Source organism: Melitaea cinxia, chromosome 17, assembly GCF_905220565.1.
Source record: "Melitaea cinxia chromosome 17, ilMelCinx1.1, whole genome shotgun sequence".
In the NCBI taxonomy this organism is placed as follows: Eukaryota; Metazoa; Arthropoda; class Insecta; order Lepidoptera; family Nymphalidae; genus Melitaea; species Melitaea cinxia.
In genome coordinates, this window is record NC_059410.1 from 12,179,171 (window position 1) to 12,204,255 (window position 25,085).

At 36.0% G+C, this 25,085-nt stretch overlaps 3 protein-coding genes across 3 annotated transcripts; 1 reads left to right on the forward strand and 2 right to left on the reverse strand.

The window, feature by feature from the left end:
* The first annotated feature begins 1,385 nt into the window (after positions 1-1,385).
* LOC123661363 (BAG family molecular chaperone regulator 2) lies at positions 1,386-10,512 on the forward strand. The gene is made up of 4 exons (XM_045596332.1): positions 1,386-1,627; positions 4,680-4,822; positions 5,942-6,054; positions 8,280-10,512. The coding sequence occupies exons 1-4, from the start codon at positions 1,542-1,544 to the stop codon at positions 8,517-8,519; spliced, it is 582 nt and encodes a 193-aa protein (XP_045452288.1). The 5' UTR covers positions 1,386-1,541; the 3' UTR covers positions 8,520-10,512.
* Positions 10,513-15,663: 5,151 nt separating this feature from the next.
* Positions 15,664-24,779, reverse strand: LOC123661523 (ras-related protein Rab-23). Its single transcript, XM_045596482.1, has 5 exons — positions 24,625-24,779; positions 22,331-22,493; positions 19,509-19,588; positions 17,063-17,232; positions 15,664-16,202 (listed from the first exon to the last, which is right to left on the reverse strand). Exons 1-5 carry the CDS (start codon positions 24,777-24,779, stop codon positions 16,093-16,095), a joined length of 678 nt encoding a protein of 225 aa, XP_045452438.1. The 3' UTR covers positions 15,664-16,092.
* Positions 20,636-21,561, reverse strand: LOC123661524. The gene has a single exon (XM_045596483.1). It carries the CDS (start codon positions 21,453-21,455, stop codon positions 20,898-20,900), a length of 558 nt encoding a protein of 185 aa, XP_045452439.1. The 5' UTR covers positions 21,456-21,561; the 3' UTR covers positions 20,636-20,897.
* Positions 24,780-25,085: the final 306 nt, after the last annotated feature.

Genomic DNA, 25,085 nt, shown 5'->3' on the forward strand with positions numbered 1-25,085 from the left:
AAAAAAATTCGAAGAAATTATAAAAAAAAACAATAATAATCAGTTAAAGTAGGTATTGAAAATTGAATTTTATTCCTCTTTTAGTTCTACATTTTTAATTTAAAAATATTTAAATTTATATTTATTTAAAGAATAAATAATTTAAAACCAGTTGCCATCCTATTATGGCCGCCATTATTATTATTTTATATAAGAATCCTGGTAATAAGATACAAAATAAAAATTTAATAATATAACTTGTTTTACTATACCATTAAGGTGTTTATCTAAATCTATACTCTTCGGCTCGTGGTTACGGCATTAATATAGCCACCTCTCTTCCTGTGGATGTCGTAAGAGGCGACTAAGGGATAAAACAGTTCCACTACCACCTTGGAACTTAAAAAGCCGATCGATTGCGGGATAACTATCCAACTGCTGGCTTTGAAATACACAGGTCGAAGATGGGCAGCAGCGTCTATTGTGCGACAAAGCCAGCCCTGCGGTCGCTAACCCGCCTGCCCAGCGTGGTGACTATGGGCAAAACACATGAGGTCACTCCATTTTTGGCGCGAACTTGTGGAGGCCTATGTCCAGCAGTAAACTGGAATAGGCTGAAATGATGATGATGATGAGAATATCAAGTCAGATTGAGCTGTGTGGTTACGGCAGTAAAAAATATAGCCACCCCCACTCTTCCCGTGGGAGTCATAAGAGGCGATTAAGGGATAACACAGTTCCACTACCACCTCGGAACTTTAAAAAGCCGACCGATGGCAGGATGACCATCCAACTGCTAGCTTTCAAATACACAGGCGGAACACGGGCAGCAGCGTCTTCGATGCGACAAGCCAGCCCTGCGGTTACCAACCCGCCTGCCCAGCGTGGTGACTATGGGCAAAACACTTGAGTTCACACTATTTTTGGTGCGAACTTGGGGAGGCATATGTCCAGCAGTGGACTGCGATAGGCTGATGTGTAAGTCAGATTAAAATTTTCTTATTATCTTGAAGTTGCAATTTTCAATTTCAAAAATAAAAAATAAATAAAAATAGTCCAAGATTTTTACAAGCAACCCATTTTTAATATATTATCTAATATATTAAATTTATTATAAAGTATCTTGCATTCTATTATCAGCTCGGTGAAGATCGATATTCGATTTTAAGTTAGGATCTTAGACCATAATACGTTTACGGTTTATATTATAACCATTATTCATCTAATAATAATAATATAGTTGTATATACTTAATAAAAATTGTATTTTTGTTGAAAGAGGATATCAACATTTTATTTAATATTATTTTTAAATTGTAAAACGTTCAATTTAATAAATCACCATGTTTATAGACAAAAAAATAAAAAAATATGATGTACAAATGACTTTGACAATTATATATTGACACATTATTCACAATTCGCTAGAATCTTAGATTAGAATTTGCTGCTATTGTTATTCGCAAAAAGATTTCGTTGTATAAAACATTTGGTTTTCTAAAACCCTCCGTTATTGTGAAATTGTTAAATCTGGCTGTGTCTGAAGGAGATATAGTTAATACAATGGAAGTAGACGTGTATTCTGTTGCTGACCGGCTACCGCTGATTGACGAAACAACAACTCTCGCTACACAGGCACCAAAAGACAGGTAAAATAAAATTTAATGTGGAATAAATAAAAGTCACGCCATTATTTCTTTATTTCAAAAGTTATAGTTCTACAACTATTAAAACCTAATATGGTAAACTAGGCCTGTAATTATAAAATTACTATCGCCCACGTATTGTTACCAAAAAGAGTCGGTACTAGTTCGAAAAAAATATGCCGCACGTAATACGTCTGGTCATTCTTAGAATATGATTATATGAGCTCTTGATAATAAAGTGATTCATTAAACGATTTTGAAAATGCTCAGCTCTATTTATTTAACCATTTATATCAAAATGAGCATAATTTATTTCTCTGTAATAGTGATGGGTAAAGCTTTAGATTAGGTAAAACCGAATTTCGGGACCGTGGGGGGATGGGGGGGAGAGGGTGGGGAACGCTACCCCTGGTACCACTATCACACCCCGGAACCCCATGGTTATGGAGATATCCATGGTTAAAGTTTTGAGGTTAGAAGAAGAATTTCGAAAGTTAGAGGAACGCTTGGCTCCGGCGCTGCGGGAAGTGCATCCCTTCCGCCCTTGCGTGCGAAAGCACGCTCACTCATGCTCCGTTCCGCAGCGGAGCTCAGCCGCTCCTCTACGCATTCGTTCGCGCGCTTTCGCACGGCGGGCGAGGGCTGCCCTCCCTCCGCGCCTCCGCGGCACAAAAAAAACACTCTAGGGGTAGGACAGACCAAGACCAAGTGGACAATGGGGTGCTCCGATTCGGTTTTGGGTATTTTTCGAATTTCTAAACCTATATTCTAGCACGCAATGTTTCTAATTTTATTAGAATATTATGTCTGACGCGTTATTTTGTTTAAAAGTGTCGATTTGTCACACAATGCAAACAGTATGAGCTCAAAGGTATTATAATAGCTTTAAATTCTACTTCTAACCTCAAAACTTTAACCATGGATATCTCCATAACCATGGGGTTTTGAGGTGTGACAGTGTTACCTTGTATAGATTCCCCTACACCCTCCACCCTCCACACCCAAAAAAACCCCATAATTCGGTTTTTCTAATTCGGTTTTTCTAATTCGGTTTTACCTAATCTAGATCTTAGCCTAGTGATGTACCTAAACTTTACTATTTTTCTGCATAAATAATAGTCAACGTAAATAATAACAGTATTGTGAAGCAAAAGAAGAGAAATATGCCAAGCAATAAAATAATTATATTAATAAAAAAGTCAGATCTATCTTTAATCTCAGTTTGGTATATGTTTCATATGATAGCTGCATAAAGATATCGATGCCTAACAGCCAAAAAGGGTTAAGCGACATTTTTTGAGAAACTGAGTTATATATATAGTTGTATTCGATTCTAACTATATATATAACTCAGTTTCTCAAAAAATGTCGCTTAACCCTTTTTGGCTGTTAGGCATCGATATAAAATCTACATTAGAAAGATATTTCACTGCCTAGAAAAAAATGATCAGATCTGATCAGATACGGTCAGCCATTAGTCTTCAGGTCTAATCAGATATGAAAAATGACCAGGTTTAACTAGACCTGACCAGGCACATTCATTTGCTTGTAAATATCATTATATTGTCTTTTATAATTCATTCATAATTATTAATCTTTTATAATGTTATCAATAAATGGAATAAAGTGTATTAATTATAATTTATAAAATGTTTTTTATAATCACAGACATGAATTGATATACCAAATCTGAACAGAGCTTATATACGGAGTTTTAATCCTTTTCTAGGCTAGATCAGATCTGAGCGTATTGAACACTTCAGACATGAACGGCATGAATAGGCATAGACAGACATATACAAGCATGGACAGGCATGATCATGTTAAATTTCAGGCCTGATCATTCATGAACGGGGATGGTCAGATCTTATTTCAGTCCTTTTTATTTTCTCACTCGGAATGCATTTACGCACTAGCCCCACCGCCCGGAGGCGACAGGAGTGTAGGGCTCCTGGTGCGGTCAAAAAGCGCACGTACTACCCACTAAAACCCAGTAGTGCCCTCATAGTCACTGTGGGGCGCCACAGGATCGCTAACGCGTGCAACCGTGACGCCCCGACGGTAGGTTGCCTGTACAGGCCACTTTTGCTTATAGTGGCTCTCTCGTCCACTTGGAAGAAGGAAAAAGGGCATCAGCTCTGTTGCAAAGACTGAAGGAGTGCGTGATCATACATGAACAGGCATTGTCAGGTCTGATAATTTTTTTCCCAGGTGGCCAATATATTAAACAGTACAGAAATAACAGGTCTATATTAGTTATATTGAATGGACTCTTGCAACAATCTTCAATTTATGTATGATTTGGTCCTAAATAATTGAGCTGACAATTATTGTTGTATTGTAATTAAATTTTGAAATAAATAATTAAAAATATTACATACAATTCACATTTTACTTTATACTAGAGTAACATTTACACTTCAATTGAGGTTATTTTAGTTCATTTTTAGGAGGAAGTATCCAAAAATTTATATTGTAAATGTAAGCAATTAGTTTTTTATATAGAAATTCCCAGGATATCCCACATATAACTTACTGATAGTAAACTCTCTATAAATCATAACATCTTGTTATCATTATTATGAAGGGTAAAAATACTAAAACAGAGGTCGGTCAGAACTACTAACTACTATATTTTAATTTCCTTATCTCAAAGAAGTTTGTCTTTGAATAAAAAATCTTTTCAGTTTCTTATTTATTGGCATTATTGGCTGTTAACAACAACTTGAAAATAAAAAATAATATATAAATAATAATAATAATAATAATGGGTTGTTAAAAATAACATGACAAATAGGCTGTTACTCAATTTGCATGAGGATAAATTACGTATTTATTGATTACTGCATTTATGTTTATCAGAAATAAATGTTTTTTTTATATCTTATTTTTACTCCAAGTTGTTGTATCTTTCTTATAATATTTATATGCGTATCGTTATAATTTATTGTCTATATAAACGTTTGATTAAAATTTGCATTAAATATTAACATATAGTTTTTTTGAAATATAATAAGTGTATATTTGTTTTAAGTAAAAATTTGCTTCACCCAAGGTTGATAGCCGTGCTGGATCAGGTCGAAATGCGTGTGGAGAGGTTGCGGCGTGACACCGTGCGCATTGAAGAGGAACGGGATTCCTTATTGTCTACACTCGACAGTGTGAAACATTCTGATCTTTTAGCTGATATATCCGAATGTAAGTGTAAAATAAAATCAAAGCTGGGCACGGTTAGTCGTTAAAGCGTTACATTTTAGAAGATTTAATGCTTTGACATGTGATAATAACTACAATATTAAAATTAAAAAAAAATAATTTCTGACCAATTTATACTTCCATGTTATACCGAAAATATCTCACCTGAGCTAATAGTCTTCAAACTGCTTGAGCGTTTTTTACCAAATGTAGCAAAGAATTACAGCAACAAAACTCGCTTTTACGTAAAAAAGAAACTTCGGAATCGGTCCATCCATTCAAAGACAGACACACAGCTAAACTTATATATATTTTTATTTTTATTCAATTAGGGTTAATTGACTTGGGTTAAATCTTCCGAAATGTAACGCTTTAGCGATTAACAATGCCTGGAGCTAGATAAAATTCTCGTTTTACTATGTTAGTTACAATACCCCTCCGAAACGACTGGACCGATTTTTATGAAATTTTGTGTTCATATCGGGTAGGTCTGAGAATCCGCCAACATCTATTTTTCATATTCCTACGTTATAAAGCAGGTAGATTTAGAGGATTAATAACATATATGGCAAACAATGTTTGCGGGGTCAGCTAGTAAAATATATATTTATTAAGCTTAATATATTTTGTCTTATTTTATATTCAAGCCTAACTTATTTTAATAATTATATACTTTGCACATTAAATAATTAATGAGAATTATTCAATACTTCTGTATTTATTTTATATTTTAATTTTCATACTAGCGAGTGTATGTTAATAAAAATAACAGAATAGGTAACTAATAATAATAATAATAATATTTGGCGTGCTGATACACTTATTAGTGCATGTTATTTAATAAATTTATCCATGTTGTAATGTAGGTAGTTTCTAAAGTCTTCTTATATGCTATCTTATATTTTATGTGACCATATATCCCATTGCAACGTAAAATATCAAATCTAACAGTTTATAAACAATCACAAAATCGATGAAATTAGACTATTTCTATTAAATTTAGGTACTGATATCAATTTTTGACGTAGTTAAAATTTGTTTGTGTTCCATTGCATTGTTTACTCAGCTTATGAAAAAGCGTTCGTTTATCACTCGTGTGTGTCATTGATAAATGATTTGCAGGTGATAAGGACGATATCAAGCGATACGCGGATCGCATCCTGGCGCGCGCTCTCACCGTGGAGGTGGCCGTTCGCACTGAGCGGGACTCGCAGCAGGAGGAGGCTCTGCATCAGGTATACTTGGCTGAAATATCTTGACATGGCACTTTTTCACTGAGGTAGGACACAGCAGTAAATACCCTGCTTAAAATCTGGAGCAGCCCGACTGGGGAAGTATCTCGATCTTACAGAAGATTAAAGCTTACCGTCAGGTAAGCCGTAGGCTTGCCGACCTAGCTATAAAAAAACGGCCAAGTGCGAGTCGGACTCGCGCACCGAGGGTTTCGTACAAATAGAATTATTAAAAATATTTTGTATATATGATGTAACTAAAAATTTATGCTTTCCGCTATTTTTCCTTTATCGTTGCTTCGTACCAAACTTCAAGATTCTGAGTGCACGGAAAGTACCCTGTAGGTTTTGATTCCCTTGCGAGGTTCGAAAATTTGCAGTATAAACGACTGTATTTTTTTTGATTTCGTTCGGTTAGAACTTTGATTTTTTCACAGTTCTAAGAGACAGTAGACCTGAGTATTTGATATGAATTTCAGCTTGACACTTCCACGCGTTCTTGAGAAAAAAGTGTCTTGACAGACAGATGGACAATAAAGTGATCCTATAAGAGTTCCGTTTTTTCTTTTTGAGGTACGGAACCCTAAAAATAGCAATATCAGATCATCTGGTTTATGTTTAGATTGCACTATCGCCCATTATCACTTCCATTGTAGTGATGAGTGTGGCAGTGTGATAAAGGGAAGTAGTTTTAGGGGGGTAGGGTTTGATGGGTAATATATGTTTCCTGTTATTTTACATTCACTTCGGTTTCCTTTGTTTATCCGTTATCATGAAAGACTACTTAAAACGTTATGAATATATTTTTAGTAGAATATTGATTTAATAATGGCTCACGTAAGTACCATTGCAAAAAAATGTATACAATTCAAAGCAATTTAAAATGTCGTAACTCGTATTCATGTGTGTTACCGGTAATTGCCGAGACTTTTTTAATATTGATTGTATGTTACTTTACGGACAACCATATATAAAGTTTAGTGGCTTTTATTAAACTAAAGTGGAAAGTTGTTATTAACTGGATCAAAATTTGTTCTTGCGATTTTTTCCGACTTTAGTTCTATATAACACACCACTAGAATAATAAAATATTTATGTTCGATATATTGTTTGTAAATGCATATATTCAGTTTTCAGTGTGTTAATTCGATGCACACTTTGCGCAGTGGTTACGTCTATTGATATTTGCGTAAATAGGCTATCCAGATGTACATATGTGGTCACTAGTCAGAGAGTTTGTGTACGTGTTGTGTCTTTTTCCAAACTCCTTCATCCAGGCTTTTATCCTACTGGGGGCCATTGAACGTAATGATTATTTTGTATAAATCATTTAGTACTTGAATATATATCTGTAACTAATAAATACATTGTAGTACTAGTATGATGTGTAGTTACGGCAGTAAATAATATAGCTACACCCTTTTTTCCCTTGGGTGTCGTAAGAGGGCAACTAAGGGATAATACAGTTCCACTACCAACTCCGACCGATGGCGTGATAACCATCCAACTGCTGGCTTTGAAATACACAGGCCGCAAATAGGCATACAAATACACGCGACAAAGCCAGCCCTACGGTCACCAACCCGCCTGCCCAGCGTGGTGACTATGGCAACACACATGAGTTCTCGCCTTTTTTGGCGCGAACTTTTGGAGGCCTATGTCCAGCAGTGGACTGTATTAGGCATAAGTGATGATGATGATGAGTACTAGTGTGGGTAACTTTATAATTTTGTAATATCAGCACATTTTTCGTCGTGTCGGGGGTCAGAAAACACACAATCATTGGCCTTAGTCCGTCTATTGCAGACGATTTAGACAGCGTCAGACAGACACTGTGTTGGCTAGGACACTTCAGGAAAACGCAGAGTTGGCTAAGCTCTGTGCCACCCTCTCGACCTCATTAGCTAGGTCCACAGGAACGACGAGTCGATACGTGTGGAGCCAGTTCGGCTGCAGGAGTCTTTCGCATTTTAGAGGTATGCCACGAATGCTTGACGGAGACCCCATTCCGGGTTTCAAATGAAGTTTTCCTTCTTCAGGACCCTGATGATTTTCAGCCACGTTTATCCCTCGGTCGCCTTTTACGACCCCCACGAGAGAACCCCAAGAAAGGGGGTGGTGCTATTTTACTCGGCCGACACCACACGCCCAAACCACAACGAGTTTCTATGTGACAAATACAAATTTTCCCATCACAATCAATCAATGTGAAAATTTTAAATTTCTAGGTGAACATGTTCATAGATCAGCTAGTGATGTCGGTGCACGAGGATACGGTGGTTGCCCACACGCGCTGTCAGACCTACATGAATGCCTGCACTTCCCAGCCCGATCCTAGCAGTGGGACCGACAGGAACTTCGAGACCGCCATTCTGGGCTGTACCCTCGACGATCAGAAACGCGTCAAGAAACGCCTTCAAGGTCTCCTGGACTACATCGCGAAAATGAACGTCACGATGTACTCGTGAGTGGAGGATACCTTCGCCGAGCTACACATATGAGTGTCTTTACTGCCAGCTTTTATTAAAACGTGGACTGGTGTGGATGTGCCTTTAAATTTATAATCTCTAGAATTTGTGTTCCAATTTTACGTTTTGTTTTTGATAGTAAGGTTCAGTGATTTGCATCATTCCTCAGATCCATCTTACTAAGATTCTAGACATGCAGCCGTATTTGGAAGATCATCATTTAAGTACGGGTTAAGTAATTTGGATTTATTGTTGTGTTCATAATTGTTAAGACAAATTTGTATGAAAGGAAAATTTTGATACATCTACTGGGAAAGTAGGTAATGTTGATTGTATTCAATCGTGAGTCGTAATGTTACATTCAGTTTTACAATCCTCGGTGAAATGTAAACATATTAAACAATCAATGACAACTTTTATATTTAATAATAGTCTGTTTATTTCGAACTCACCTATCAACCTTATTTGTATGTTTCTGTTTCCTGTAGGCGTAACAGACATACTTGGTACAACTGATAAATTTTTTTGTATTTGCAAATAACCCCTGTGTAAAATCAGGGCGGGTCACTAGTTTACTACAAACTTGCACTTATTATTTATTACCTTCAGTGTAGTGAGATGTTTAATGAACAATACTTCTGGATAGTAATTATATAATTCAGATTGCAAATAGATATTTAAACATTTCCCTTATTGGGTCTTGCATAGATTTTGACACACAAGCTAAACTCATTTAGATTCCTGTTAACATTACAGACTAAAACTAAGTAAGTAAGATATGTATTAGAAAATATTGATTTCTAGAATTTGTACTTTTTAGTAAGTTTTTAAAAACACTTTTTTTTTCATATAAATTTAACGTGAAATGAGGGCATGTCCACATTCCTGCCAACTGCTAGAAGCACAAGCGTATTTCAAAAATAATTTTGCAACTCAAAATTAGCGAGTATTTATCGTACTTTACTCGATGTTACGGTATTCCTTAATTAGCAGCTTTTTTAATGTCTTGTTGTTAAAAACATACATATATTACAAGCTTAGACTTATAATTTTAAATAATAAATGTAAAGAATTGAATTAAAAATGTTGTTTATTTACTTGTGTATTTGCATCTGTTCTAATTATTTTGTAATTGATAAATTCTTTATAAAAGAATTTATTAAAATAAAATTCCACAGTGTTATGGAAAGCTGATTGAGAAAAGGCAGTGAAAATATTTGATCTTTCGAGGTGATATTAAATTTAATAGAGCACTTAAAAACATTAACAAAATTGTTTGTTCATCGTTGCACTTGGAGTGCTCGAGGAATTATATTAATATGATTTTCTTATGTTAAATTTAGTGTAAATTTATAATTTTCACTTCATATGGCTCTTGACCGTTGGGTATAATTGTGTGGTACTATGAAGGTTTTATAATTAAATTAAAATATTTAGAATCACTAAATCTTGCTAGTTTTAGAGTTAGCTATTGACTACTACTACTCGTTAAGATTTAAAAAATTTGGCTAAATCTCTAATAGCAAGAGTTACTTAAAAGTTTAAATGTGATAACAATTTTAGAGTCATCAATTTTTTTTTAATATATAACTTTTTGAATTTTAGGTGTAGAAATGATATATATATATCGCATATAGGCATGATGTCAATGTAATTTGAAATATTACTAAAAAGATTTAAGAGACATTTTTGACAGAGTACTATATGTATTGTGTAACCAACAGTCATTTTATAAAATTTGTGCATTGATAATTAAGTACTTTCATTTTTTTCCAACTATATATACCCACATAACTTAATATTTGTAGCAAAGTAACCATGGGTGAAAATAAATTTTTTGTATGTATCCTGTTAAAACTGGTTTTAACGGAATCAATCATTAAATTCTTTTTTTTATATTTTGAGGTAGTGGTTAATTTTAATTTAAGCTATTTCATTGTAGTTTTTATATTATTTCAAGACAGAAGAGAAATAAAGATTTTTGACACTTAAATTTTGTTCTGTTTTTTTATTATTTTTATTTAATATAAAAAGGCTATTCTAAATATAAAGAAATTGTTTAATGAAAGAAAAATTACAACCATGCTGAAAGTAGCCATTATTTATTATTTTTCAAAAAAAAAATAGTTTTTTTAATAGTTTTTTGTAATACATAAACAAAACATAATTTTTAAAATGATCTTACTTTTTTTTAGAAATCCTGTGAGAATAAAACATAATTAGTGGTGCATAAAACATTGTTGATTACGTGAGCGATGGAAATAACACTGCGTATAGAATGACGTGCTACAAGGCTATGTTATAATACATAGCTGCTTCATGATAAATATTTCATAGCATATAAAGCCTTGTTTAGTTCTATTTTTTTTTATAATTAAGTATGAGAAATTTTCAATTTTGTAATTTATGAGACATTGCCCTACTGATCTAACAATAATGCAATGCATGCGTAATGCAATGGCTTAAACGTCGCACAGCTAGCAATCGCTATCCTCGTCTAACGAATGATGTTACGTGCTAACTCTCTTTCACTCTACTTTAAATTTTTATCATTTTCAATACCCAACAACCCTTATTTGCGGCCGGATTTAATTAGGCAACCATATATAATAAATAGGCAAAAAATTGCTTTAATTTAATACATAAATCATAAATATGCGTCATGACCGATTAAAAGTATCGAAATCGTACCTGTTTACACCTGGCTGCAAAGAGGAGCGATCACGTGCACAACGGCAACCGTGATTTTTCAGATTTTTTATATATGTTGCCGTGATTTAGATGATATTCTATTTAAAAAACAAGCGAAAGAATTTGTTTCACAAAAATCAATTAACAATAACTTAATTTAAAATACTAGCGGCTACTTTTCATAAACAATCTGGTAGATACATATTTTCCTAATTATAAATAATTATACATAAAAATTTGGTTTTTAGCAAAAAATCGATGAGTGCACTAATTTGCAGCCGGATCTCGTACTATACGTTTGGATACTTGATAAAAATGGATAACTTCAAAATATTAAATTTCGATAGTTTACTTATATTCTATGATACCACGAATAAATTAGAAAAAATATATTTGACATGATGTAATGTAATACAAAGCATATTTTTATGTCATAACTAGCTGACCTCGCAAATGTTGTTTTGCCATATATGTTATTAACCCCCTTAATCCTCCCCCTCTTATAACTTAGGGGTATGACAAATAGATGTTGGCCGATTCTCAGACCTACCCGATATGCACACAAAATTTCATAAAAATCGGTCCAGTCGTTTCGAAGTAGTATTGTAACAAACGTTGTGACGCGAGAATTTTATCTAACTCTAGGCATTGTTAATCGCTAAAGCGTTATATTTCGGAAGATTTAACCGAAGTCAATTAACCCATATTCGATTAAAAATAAAAATATGTATAAGTTTAGCTGTGTGTCCAAGTTACCAGTGTGCTGATGCCGCGGTCAAGTAAAACTAACACTGTTTTGTAGTTGCGTCTTTGTATAATTTAAACCTATAACGTTGAATTAGCGTTTTACTCCATTACTGTTTCTCTAGTAGGTTTGTTTTTTATACAAAAGTCATCAATAGCTTTATTTTATGAGTAAATAATTTTAATTTGGTACATTATTTAAAAATCCATTAATTTACATCGCGTCTTATAAACCCAAATCAGGTTTCCTTTAAAGTCAATAAATTTTTAAGTTAATGAAATGCAATCTTAATATTTTAAAAAACCAAAAACTTTAAATATTATAGTAAATTCTCAACTAAACTCTGAGAAGTAACTAGTAATAGCCAAAGTATTTTTCAATTCCTTATATTTACCCTCTTTATAAAAAGTGATGTTTACACACAATATTTTACACCATTTGTTTAAAAAAGTAAACATTTCCTTAAAGTACTTAAAAGACATTTTTTTTAATTTATATGAGACTAACTTCGAATAACCCTGTCCAATAGAAAATTATTATGATACAAAATAAAAAATTGCACCTCCTGTGTAAATATTTTTGCTTAACTAATAAAAATATAGTTTCTAGATTTTTTTTAATGTTTGGTTGAAAAGCTTTTCTACGAAAGGCATCTAGCCGTACATAATTAATAATGCTGTACGTAATTTAATAGTTTTTTTACTATATGACACTAATATGTTCCACATTATTGCGCCATGAAAGATTGCAAAAGGAACTACTTATAAAAGTAGAATTTCGTTTTTTACATGCCTCTTGCAAAAGGGCTTGTCGCTCCAAGCTGGAGAGCTTTCGGACTTGGGCTACAGCAACAGATGCGGGCAATTCGCAGGTTCATAATCTAAAGAGGAGATTCAACGCTGCCTCCAGATCTTGCAGGAGGCAAATCGCTAGGGCAAAGCTTAAACACATTCGCAGAATTGGCGAGAGACTATTGGGCTTTCCAACTGGAACCCGTGCCTTTTGGTCTCTTGCCAAAGCCGTCGAAGGCAACTTTTGTCAGTCTTCACTCCCATCATTGCGCGAACCTGAAGGCACCCTGGCACATTCCGCAAGAGAGAAAGCGAAACTTCTCTGCACTCTTTTCGCGTCGAACTCAACTCTTGACGATGGGGGGATGGCACCACCGAGCATTTCTAGGTGCGAGCACACGATGCGTGATGTACGCTTTGAGCAAAGTGCCGTTCGTCGTGTTCTGCATTCCCTCGACGTCAAGAAGTCCAGTGGTCCTGATGGTATTCCGGCCCTCGTACTTAAGACGTGTGCTCCTGAATTGACTTCGGTTCTAACGCGTTTATTCTCACTTTCTTACACCACTGGTATAGTACCGTCTTCGTGGAAAGTAGCAATTGTGCACCCTATCCCCAAAAAGGGTGACCGTACAGATCCCTCCAACTACCGGCCAATTGCGATTACCTCGTTGCTGTCTAAGGTGATGGAACGGGTTATAAACAATCAGCTCCTTGGTTACCTGGAAGATTGCCAGCTAATAAGCGATCGACAATACGGATTTCGTCATGGTCGCAGCGCTGGTGACCTTCTAGTGTACCTAACACACCGCTGGGCAACCGCCATTGAGAGCAAGGGGGAAGCTATAGCAGTCAGCCTGGATATCGCGAAGGCCTTTGATCGGGTCTGGCATAAAGCTCTTTTAGCGAAGCTACCATCATACGGTCTCCCCGAGGGATTATGCAATTGGATAACCAGTTTTCTTAATGGGCGTAGCATCAAGGTCGTTGTTGACGGAACATGCTCGGAAACCATGCCCATTAACGCTGGAGTTCCTCAAGGCTCAGTGCTCTCACCCACGCTGTTTATTCTGCATATTAACGATATGTTGCAAACCAGCAATACTCGTTGCTATGCAGATGACAGTACGTGTGATACTTTCTACACTGGCCGAGCTAATATCCCTCGGGCGGAAGTGGAAGAGAGGAGATTACAACTTGTGTCTGAAATCGAGACTTCCTTGGAGCAAGTCTCCGAATGGGGTAGACGCAACCTCGTCCAATTTAACCCCTCGAAGACACAAGTTTGCGCGTTCACCGCTAAGAAGACCCCCTTTTCTGTAGCGCCTAGTTTTCAGAACACATCCCTAAATATCACTAAAAGTATTGGGATCCTTGGGGTTGACATTACGAACGAGGTCCAATTCCGGGGTCATTTGGAGAGCAAAGCTAAATTGGCTGCAAAAAAGCTCGGGGTTCTGAACAAGGCGGGCCGGTACTTCACATCGGGACATCGATTACTGCTCTATAAAGCTCAGGTCCGTCCCCATGTGGAGTATTGCTCGCACCTTTGGGCAGGTGCCCCTCAATACCAACTTCACCCATTTGACTCCATCCAACGCCGGGCAATTCGCATTGTCGACGATCCCAAACTCACGGACGATTTAGAACCTCTAAGCATAAGGAGAGACGTTGGCTCTCTGTGTGTTTTTTATCGTCTGTACAACGGTGAGTGTTCTGACGAACTATTTGATATGGTACCGCCGTCACGATTTTACCATCGTACCCTTCGCCGAAGGACTAAGTTCCATCCACACCATTTGGATGCATGGTTTGCGGCCAATGTGCGAGCTTCACGCGCATTCTTTCCGCGCACCTGCAAACTGTGGAATGACCTTCCTCCTGAGGTTTTCCCTGAGCGCTATAATTTGGGGGTTTTCAAGCGTCGAGTGTATAGGCATCTTTTTCCTAAAGGCCGGCAACGCACCTGCAACTCCTCTTATGTTGCAGATGTCCATGGGCGACGGTAGCTGTTTAACATCAGATGGCTTCGTATGCTCGTTTGCCCCCATTCTCACTATAAAAAAAAAAAAAAAAAAAAAAAAAAAAAAAATACATTGCAAATAGTATGTTATTTGCCTTAACTATCAGTGGTTTAGCAAAAGTGGGTGGCATATGCATTCCTTACCGCCACCAGATTTGCAGAATGCACCAATGCTATAGGCTGCACTTGTATTTTAACCATGGCTTAAGATTTTTTGTGTGATGATGTGTTACCCTGCAAAAAGTCGCTCGTTTGTTACCCTCTAAGATTTCTTGGAAAGTAACATAGATTACAATTTTGTATCTATTCGATACTTTCGTAAATTCTGTTTAGTTTTATTATGATAAATTAAATGTTGCCGCTATAATGTGTAATCTCTTTTTTGTGTTTTATTTTTATACCTTGCCCCATTATAGGTACTTACCTACCTTATTTCATTGGTATTTTTTTAATTACTTATACATATATGTGTAATCCAGATTTCTGCATAAAACCAGTTTTGACACAGTTCCATAGAAAGTTTATGACATCGTCACATGCGAACATTATGAGCACGCAACGTGAGAGCTGCTAGCGGGACAAATTCCGTTTTCAATCGTCTTTAAAAACGAGGTTGTCAATTTGGTAGATTTATTTTTATGCAATATTTTTAGAGACTTAGCTTTTTAATTATGTTTTATTAAACTTTTTATATTTTATTGATAGAATCGTTCATACTTGGGTAAGATTTGACAAAAACAAACACCTACTGAATGATGGACTTTTACTTTGACTATATGACTAGAATCTATGAGAGAAGAATCTAGGATCGATATTAACAATACTGTCATGGAAATCACTTAGTTTTACGATTCAAGATATGATTAAAGTCTAATTTATGTAAAAAAAATACACAAATTTTAGTAAAAATATATTTACATTGAAATGGTAAGATATAAATAGTAAGTACACTTTAAAAGACTCAGGTTAATTTGTTAAAAAAAACTTTCCTTTGTTGTATTTGGCAATTTCAGCGAATAAAATAATTTACTATTTCGTTGCGATATTATTTTATAAATAACTTAAATAAAAGGAAATTGTCATTAAAAATTAGTACAAACAATTTTTACATGCTTAACTACACGTATGCATATGTACAACAATAAAATCATCAAAGCACCTTGTACGCCAATCTATTCACCTTAAAACGATAACAACGTTATATTTGGCACTGTTTTGTGCTTCCGTAAGTAATTATAATTTTAATATACAAACAATATTACATTTATATTTTTAGATAAAATATATACCTAAGAATTGATGAATCGTGCCTTTAAAGTAACTTTTTCACAATATTCGACACGCACTTTTAAGTACATTCTTCTTTTTACCACCGGGCCGGTGTTTCGCCGGCCGCAAAAGAATCGTGCCGTTGCTGTTATGGTTTGTGAATGTGCCTGGAAATTAATAAAAATGTAATAAGCATTAAAAATAATTAAAATAACATCTAACAATCAATCAATCTAATCATCATCGAACATACACAAAAATCGACGACGACGCGTTAGCGTAATGGTCACAGCACTGGTTTGTGACTGTTGCGCGGGCGGTTGCGGATTCGATACATGACAAACATTTGTATTGACCATACAGATGTTTGCCGTGCTCTGGGTGTTTGTGTAGTCCACGTTAAGCCGTCGGTTCCGGTTGTCCAGTTGTACACCTGATGCGATCGTTATTCATAGTAGTGAATATATCCGCCAACCCGCATTGAAGCAGTATGGTGGATTAGGCTCTGATACTTCTCCTACATGGGGTAAGAAGCCTATGCCCAGCAGTGGGATATTACAGACTGAAGCGTTATAGATGTAGTTACCATTAATTCACAGTAGTTCATTATCTACTACTTTTACATTATTTTTTACAAAAATTATCTTAGTTACGGCAGTAATGAATATAGCCACCCTCTCCCTTCCCGTGGGTGTCGTAAGAGGCGAATAAGGGATAGCATAGTTCCACTATCACCTTGGAACTTATAAAGCCGACCAATGGCGGGAAAATCAACTAACTGCTGTCTTTGAAATACACAGGCCGAAGACGGGCAGCAGCGTCTTCGGTGCGACAAAGCCAGCCCTGCGGTCAACCAACCCGCTTGACCAGCGTGGTGATTATGGGCAACACACATGAGTTCACGCCATTTTTGGCGCGTTTAATAATCAAACTTATAATTGAAATTAATTATGGGCGAATTTCGACCACTGGGCGACCACTAGCCAAATAGCCAACCTATACATAAACGAGCTCCAGCTGTACGCACCGATGACGGGCGCCACGCAGGCGGGCGGCGTGTCCGCGCGCTCGCGCCGCGCGTCCGCGAGGCAGCGCGCGGCGAGCGCGCGGAACACGGCGCCCACGTTCACGTCCTCCTTCACCGACGCGCGCATCAGCCGGCAGCCCAGCGCGCGAGCCACTAACTCAGCCTCGTCGCTACAGTTAAACATTAACAAAGAAATTAATTACAATTAGAACCTGTTATAGCAATATCTAATAGATATAAGTTTGTGGTGTATGTTTCTTTTCACAATTTCACAAGTGTATGTTCACTTTCACATGTACGAAGTAATGAAGGAATGGTGAAAGAGGTAAGTATAGAGGAAATGAAGATGGCAGTGTGTATGAAGAATGGAATAGCAGTTGGGCCAGATGGTATACCAGCGGAAGTGTGGAAGTTTTTGAATGCGGATAGATGGAAGTGGCTGACTTTATTTTTCAAATAGTGGCTGCAAGAAGAGGTTATACCCGAGGAATGGTGCTACAGTTCACTGGTGCCCATTTTTAAAAATAAAGGTGACATACCGGACTGCAGCAGCTATCGGGGAATAAAGCTCATGTCACATAGCATGAAGATATGGGAGAAAGTGATAGCGCGACGAATGAGAGAAGAATGTGAGGTCACACAGAACCAATTTGGATTTATGCCGGGTCGGGGAACTACGGACGCCATATTTGCACTACGCCAACTCTGCGAAAAATATCGACTCGCACAAAAAGACTTACATATGGTGTTCGTAGATCTGGAGAAGGCATATGATAGGGTCCACCGTAAGGTTCTGTGGTGGGCTATGGAAGGAGTGCCAGAGAAGTACGTACGACTTGTTCAGGCGATGTATGATAGAGCTAGCACCCACGTCTGGTCCGAAGCCGGAGTAACTGGCAAGTTCAATGTGTCTGTTGGTTTGCACCAGGGGTCGGCTTTAAGCCCGTATTTATTCCTCCTAGTAATGGATGTTCTAACATCAGACATACAGGAAGAAGCACCCTGGTGTATGCTGTTTGCTGACGACGTTGTTCTTGTCGGAGATAATGCTCTTGAGGTACAGAGCAGACTGGGAAAATGGCAGGAAAGACTGGAGGGCACGGGATTGAGAATAAGTAGATCTAAAACCGAGCACTCATTCTGCAATTTCAGTGGTTTGTCCGGTTTTTTCCATATTGCCTTGGATGGTGTATCCCTACCAGTCTGCTCCGACTTCCGGTACCTTGGGTCATTAATACAAAAAGACGACAACATAGACCGTGACGTGAAAAATAGAATAAATGCGGGATGGATGAAATGGCGACAGATCTCTGGAACAGCTTGTGATCCACGAATGCCCCTTAAACTTAAGGGGAAAATCTATAAAACGATCATAAGACCTGTCGTAATGTATGGATCAGAACGTTGGGCAACAAAAGTGACGGATGAAAGAAGAGTGCACGCAGCCGACTTTTAACTGAGGTAGGGCACAGCAGGAATTTCCTGCTCAAAATATGGAGCAGCCCGACTGGGGTAGTACCTCGACCTTACAGAAGATCACAGCAAAATAATACTGTTTTCAAGCAGTATTGTGTTCCTGTTGGTGAGTAAGGTGACCAAAGCTCCTGGGGGGATTGGGGATTGGGTCGGCAACGCGCTTGCGATGCTTCTGGTGTTGCAGGTGTCTATAAGCTACGGTAATCGCTTACCATCACCCTTGATGTACCCGTACGCTTGTTTGCCGACCTAGTGACATTAAAAAAAAAGCCGAGATGAGAATGCTAAGATGGGATGTGTGGAGTAACGAGGAAAGATCGGATTAGAAATGAGTATATAAGGGGAAGTTTGAAAGTAGCACCCGTGACAGAGAAAATGAGGAGCAATAGGTTAGCGTGGTATGGGCATGTAATGAGGAGGGATGAACGCTATGTTGGTAAAAGAATGTTAGGAATGAATGTGGAAGGACGAAGAGCGATCGGCAGACCGAAAAAGCGATGGATCGATTGTGTGAGTGAGGATATGAGAAAGAAAGGAGTAAGCGCTGACGTGACGAACAATAGAGAGGAATGGAAGAGGAAAACATGTTGTGCCGACCCTACATAAGTGGGGTAAGGGCAGGAAAATGATGGTTCTTTTCATAATCAAAAACGACTCTAACCAACAGAGATTTCTACTCGCAACCATTGAGCGCAAAACTTGTAGTTTATAAAAACAAGCGTTTAGTCGTTAAACACAGAGTTAAACACAAGCTTAGTAAGTGTTCAAAGCTCGCGAATTCAAAATTCTACATTTTTTTCAGCATGCCTAAGAGTACGACTGACTGAACTAGAAAGTTTCGTGAGGAGAAAATGTAGAAGTGGAAAAATGAGATTTTTTATTTAAAAGAAAATGTTCTTTTACATAGAGAGAAAGAAAGACAATCAATATTAACGTTTTAGAATAATTTGTATTCATGAAAATCACTTACGGTCCAACAACACACTGATCCATAAGATCAATTTTGTTCTGTACTATTATTGTGGGTATTTCTCCGCATTCATTCTCCACCTGAAAACATTTACTCACGTTAGCAATAAATAGGAATGGTGAAGCTTGAGCTAAATAATTTATTTGTTCAGAAACTAAATTTTTAGGTCCTAAATTACTTCACAATGGAAGAAATCCTAGATTTCATAGCTTGTTGCCGAGTTATGACTCGGTATGTTTATTTGGTATGGTAATTTGATCTACCTCTGTCAATGTTTTAATGAGATTTGTAAGATTTTTTTCCATAAGGTTACTACTTTTAACGTATTCTCTTACCCAGTCTAGAGCGTCTTATTAAAATACTTCTAGCCTGTTGAAGATAATCTATAATAAGCAATTATGTAAAATACTTTTTTTATAAGTATTGTGTAAACACACAAAACTATTTTTGTAAAAACAGTTACTCTACACTATTTGAATAAATATGCAGATAACAATTTTTCATTCGAACAATGATTCAAAAGTACGATAAACAGAGGTTAAGTAAACTTCCAGATAATCCCGTCCATTCTGTTTTTATAACAACTATTTTATAATGAGTTCATTATTATGCCTATCATACCCGACAAAAATGTACGAGTACATATTCAACGCATAGTTAGTAGGTAGGTACCTATATCAAATGTTTTTAATCTGCCAGGTCCCCGGGCACTTGACGAATTTCGAGATGACAACCGCTTTAAGCTTTTCGATATTTGATATAATTTAAAGTATACTGTTCGTATCTAATTAGTCATTGTGAAATGTTATAGAGCCTATTAACACTCCTCGATTATAAGACTACCTTTTTAAATTGGATCTACTGATTTTGAAATTACCGCAATTTAAGAAACAAAGAAGTTTATTTATTTATTATGTAAGTTGTGAATTGTAATATATATATATATATATATATATATATATATATATATATATAACATTCTAAAATTTCTAATTTAATTTGTTATAACATAAAATAGTAATTAATAAATTGCAATTAGTGTACAATAAAATGCGGTAATGTACCTATTTAAGTAACACTAAAGCTTTAAGAGCACAATTATAGGTTTATTTAAATAAAAGATTAAATATAAGTCGTATTTATTTATCTTATTTACCAAATTTAATACTATTAAGACAAAAAAAAAAAAAGTTTATTTAATACTCTTAGGACAAAAAAGTGGAGTCAAAGATAAACATTTATTGTAAATAAAGGTAACAAAAAGTTTTTATTAAACTATTTCGTATTTAATTTGCATTAAGCATGTGAACTTTTAATTCGTATTACAAAGTAGTATAAAAGTGATATAAATGTTTGTGAATTTATAAATTCTTGTAACGTTATTTTAATTTAAGTAGCAAGCGGGCAATCCGGGCTTCCTTCACGGCCCGTCATAATGTCTATGTCATCCACGACGTCTTGCACTTCCGCATTCGTCGGTAGATTTCTAGCTAGGAGAATTCCTCTGCCCTCTGACGAACAATTGATTCCCATCACGTATCCATCATCTATGTCTATGAATATGTACTTCGATATGCGATCACACGAACGAATTTGGTGTTTAACTTCCTCTTCACCGTAATAGTAAACATTCGTTTGTTTACCGGAACTGTTCTTGTAACTCGATTTCAAAATTGTATCTTTTATCGCCAAAGTATTCTTACAACCGGCCTCTAATTCTGATCGATTAACCTTTTGAAATTTAATAATTTTACAGCTATTTCGTCTCTGTATCGGCGGCCAGTAATACACCGCGTACCAGTCACCGGCCAACAGGTTTAAATCGAAAATATCACCACTTTTATAGTAATCGATACACTGTTCCTCGCTTTCCACATTCTTGACGCAGGTCACATCGGTCGAAATGAAGATAAATATCGCAAAAAACCCGTAAAACCAGCGAGACATCTTGCTAAATATTTCGCAGTTGTTTATGACGACGCACCGGATTCAAATATAGGTATAGAAATATGATCGTTCAACTTATACAAACGATATGCGTTTTAGATTACAGCGTTGTAGCGGAAAGTGCGTCGCGGGTCGTGACATACTTTATCTGTACTTATTTATCAAATTATTGTATATTATTAAGGATACAAAAAATAGTGTTGTTTAATAGAATCAACAAATATAAATCAATTTATATTTGTTTGATAATAAATAATAATTAAAAATGTTGAATAAACCCTATCGATAACAGGGGTATGACACCTATGTGTACCTGTATAGTTTTGCACTGCACAAAATATATAATGAATGGTCCTTCAAGCCTGATCCGATTGACTGTTTGTTTAATATGATCCCTCTTCAAACTCTTAATAGTTTACCATATTTTTTAAGGTCATCATACAATGAAATCGTATCGAGACCAGTTAGTACACAGGCACAGAAATGTACAAAAAGCATTTTTATACTTATTGAAACCGTTTTGAATGCATTTAAAGTTTATAATTTGTATTGAAACATACAAGAACTAAGGCAACAAAATGGTGAGTGTGTGTGTATTGTATCTGCATGTCGCCTCTGCCAGCCCTACGACTAACGTCTTGGGATCGGGTTAACCCACTGAACAGAGGGGACAAGACACAGATTTATAAACATAGATTATGCATATATATATAAAATAGGTTTGTGTGCGCATTATATTAAATGTCTCTGTTCAATAAGGTCTCGGTATGGTCATAGCTTTTTGGTAGTAGCCATTTTTTAATGGTGGTTTTGAGATTGGACGATGTCAGGTTTATTATAGTGTTTACTTTTAAAGTTATACATTTATAAATCACCTTTAGTTTCCAAGAGTGTAGTGCAAGGAAGGAATCTCTGTCTGTGGTTGAGAAGGCCAGGACGCAGGCGTGCGCGCCTCTATAGTACGCCTTCGTGATTGCGTCGAACTCTTCCTGCCCTGCCGTGTCCCATAACATCAAGCGGACCTCCTCACCGTCAATACTAAATAAAAAAAAAATCTATTTATTTATGGAGGAACAGTTAACCCGCAATGAAGTTGCGTAAGGTATAATATTGTGTAAATATGATTTTTACTCATCTGTCAATAAGGCTAGTCAGTTTTATAAATAACTAGCTGCCCGGACAGACTTCGTTCTGTCAAAAGTTAAAAATAATAAAAAAAACTTTTTTAGTATCAAAACTTTCCGTAGGCCTTAAGGAACATACAAAAAAATAAATTAGCCGAATTAGTCGACCCATTCTTGAGTTATGCGATTAGCAACATTCATTTTTATTTATATAGATAAATAGATTTATCAGTCTAATTGAACAAATATTTAATGAGTTTTTGAAGCATTATCAAACACCAATTTATCACCCTTCGTTTATATAAATTTTACGCATTTTTGGAAATTCAGAAAATTCTTTGTTTTTAACTTTGATTTGTCACTAGATTTTATTTTATTTTATTTATTGTGACCCCCTCTTCGCGTGGGTGTCGTAAGAGGCGACTAAGGGATAGCATAGTTCACTATCACCTTGGAACATATAAAGCCGACCAATGGCAGGATAACCATCCAAATGCTGGCTTTAAAATACACGGGCCGAAGACGGGCAGCAGCGTCTTCGGTGCGACAAAGCCAGCCCTGCGGTCACCAACCCATCTGCCCAGCGTGGTGACTATGGGTAACACACATGAGTTCATGCAATTTTTGACGCGAACTTGTAGAGACCTATGTCCAGCAGTGGACTGCAATAGGCTGAAATGATGATGATGATAAATATTATGATGATAAATATTGGTTTTGTTATCATCAAAGCCCTTTGAAAGTCTTTAAAATGACATTATATTATACATCATACTATTAAAGGAACATTAAACGTATGCCTTGATGGAAATATACTGTTATTAATTCGAAGAATCCTTCATCTTATGGACGTAAAATGTGACGTGTAATAATCTTGATCTTCGTTAATGTAATGGCGTTTCATCAAAGTTGTATGCAAACAATTTTAATTTAACTCAATTTGTTACGGTAGTTAATAATGTACTTTCTTTTATAACGATTAAATTACTGCCATTTTGCGAATTTTGTTGTAGGATGAAGTTATTACATGCTAATATTGGTAAGTAAATAAACGGTTAAGTGTTTCAATATTTTTTAATATTACTCAATTATACTCATAGTCAATTGTCTTTAAACGAACAAATAAATAAAAAAAATGCGCAAATGTCTGTAAGTGAATTTATATAATATATGTAGCTAATATACTCATATTTTACATTCCATGCTCACTAGCACTATAATTTATATGTAGAACGTGATGTTTGTCGTGTATGTTGCTGGTCATTTTTAAGTTACTGATATGTGGGCACTATTGCAAACGCCATTGTCGCGGGTGCACGGAAAAAAGTATCATCTCCGCTGTGTGCCAAATGAGGCATCATTGATCATGCATTTCACAATACATTATGGTGGAATGTGTCCGAAATGAAGATATCAGAAATGCAATAACTCTGAAAATAGCCCAAAATTTTTAAAAACTTAAATATGTAATTCAATTTTGGCGTAGGTATATCCTCTCTCAAAACCGGCTAAGCTATTGTAAAAGAATGTAAGCATTGGTGAATGCGACGACGACTTCATTAATTTTCCTTTATGTAACATGTGTGATGTTCCTATGGAGTGGCGTAGTCCGTGTGGACTGAAACTACTTAAATAGGTAGAAAAAAATTCAAAATGACTAACAACAGATATGGTAAATGTCCCGTTTTAACTACTTAAATTATAATGTTAAAAATACTTAATAGAGTGCAAAAACAGTCTAATCATAGTGTAGTGTTTATTTAAAAACTACCCCTGTCTCTGTAGGAAATGTTGAAAAATGGTAGAAATAGAAATATAGTATTAAATTTCATACTCTGCCACGTATGACATTCTTATGTAATTAAATACGTGTCATACGTAGTAGAGAAGAAATAAGTGTCAGTGTAAAGTTGTCAGTTTCAAACAGAGCCGAGTGGACGTGTGTCCACTGTCGTACTATCTCCATTATTCGTACAATATCTTTTTTTTTCAACCGTGGCGAGCAGACGTAAGAGTAAACATACAACTATACAACAAATACTTACTCAATTTGTCGTTCAAGGAAGTCCACGCCAATGGTCTTCTTGTAGTCGCGCGTAAAGGTTCCGCGACAGTAGCGCTGGATCATGCTAGACTTGCCGACCCCTCCGTCGCCCACTATCACCACCTTGAGCGCCACCTCGAGCTCCTCCTCGCGCATCTTCGCAACATTCGCGTCCCCCCACCGCACATTAGTGACGAATTAGTCTCTGTAAATAATATGGATAAGAATTATGAATTGTTAGAGATGGCCTATGAAAGTTTAAATTAGTACCCTTTTTTAAAAATAAATATTTTGAATAGTAATACAATTTATCTATTTAAAAAAGTTTTAGTAATGCGTTACTATCTTTTCACAATATTTCTTTTTTTTTTTAATTTTTAGAGATTTAAAAGCACTTTTTTAAATTCTATATCTCACCTTACGTTTTTTAAATTATTCAGAATGCAATAGATAACTAGGAAT

Coding starts and splice junctions, on each gene's coding strand:
- LOC123661523 (XM_045596482.1), bottom strand. CDS start 24,779: ATGCGCGAGGAGGAGCTCGAGGTGGCGCTCAAGGTGGTGATAGTGGGC. Junction 17,233..19,508: donor GATCAGTGTGTTGTTGGACC/GTAAGTGATTTT, acceptor GTTTAACTGTAG/CGACGAGGCTGAGTTAGTGG. Junction 16,203..17,062: donor CTGCGTGGCGCCCGTCATCG/GTGCGTACAGCT, acceptor ATTAATTTCCAG/GCACATTCACAAACCATAAC.
- LOC123661363 (XM_045596332.1), top strand. CDS start 1,542: ATGGAAGTAGACGTGTATTCTGTTGCTGACCGGCTACCGCTGATTGAC. Junction 1,628..4,679: donor ACACAGGCACCAAAAGACAG/GTAAAATAAAAT, acceptor GCTTCACCCAAG/GTTGATAGCCGTGCTGGATC. Junction 4,823..5,941: donor TTTAGCTGATATATCCGAAT/GTAAGTGTAAAA, acceptor AATGATTTGCAG/GTGATAAGGACGATATCAAG.
- LOC123661524 (XM_045596483.1), bottom strand. CDS start 21,455: ATGTCTCGCTGGTTTTACGGGTTTTTTGCGATATTTATCTTCATTTCG.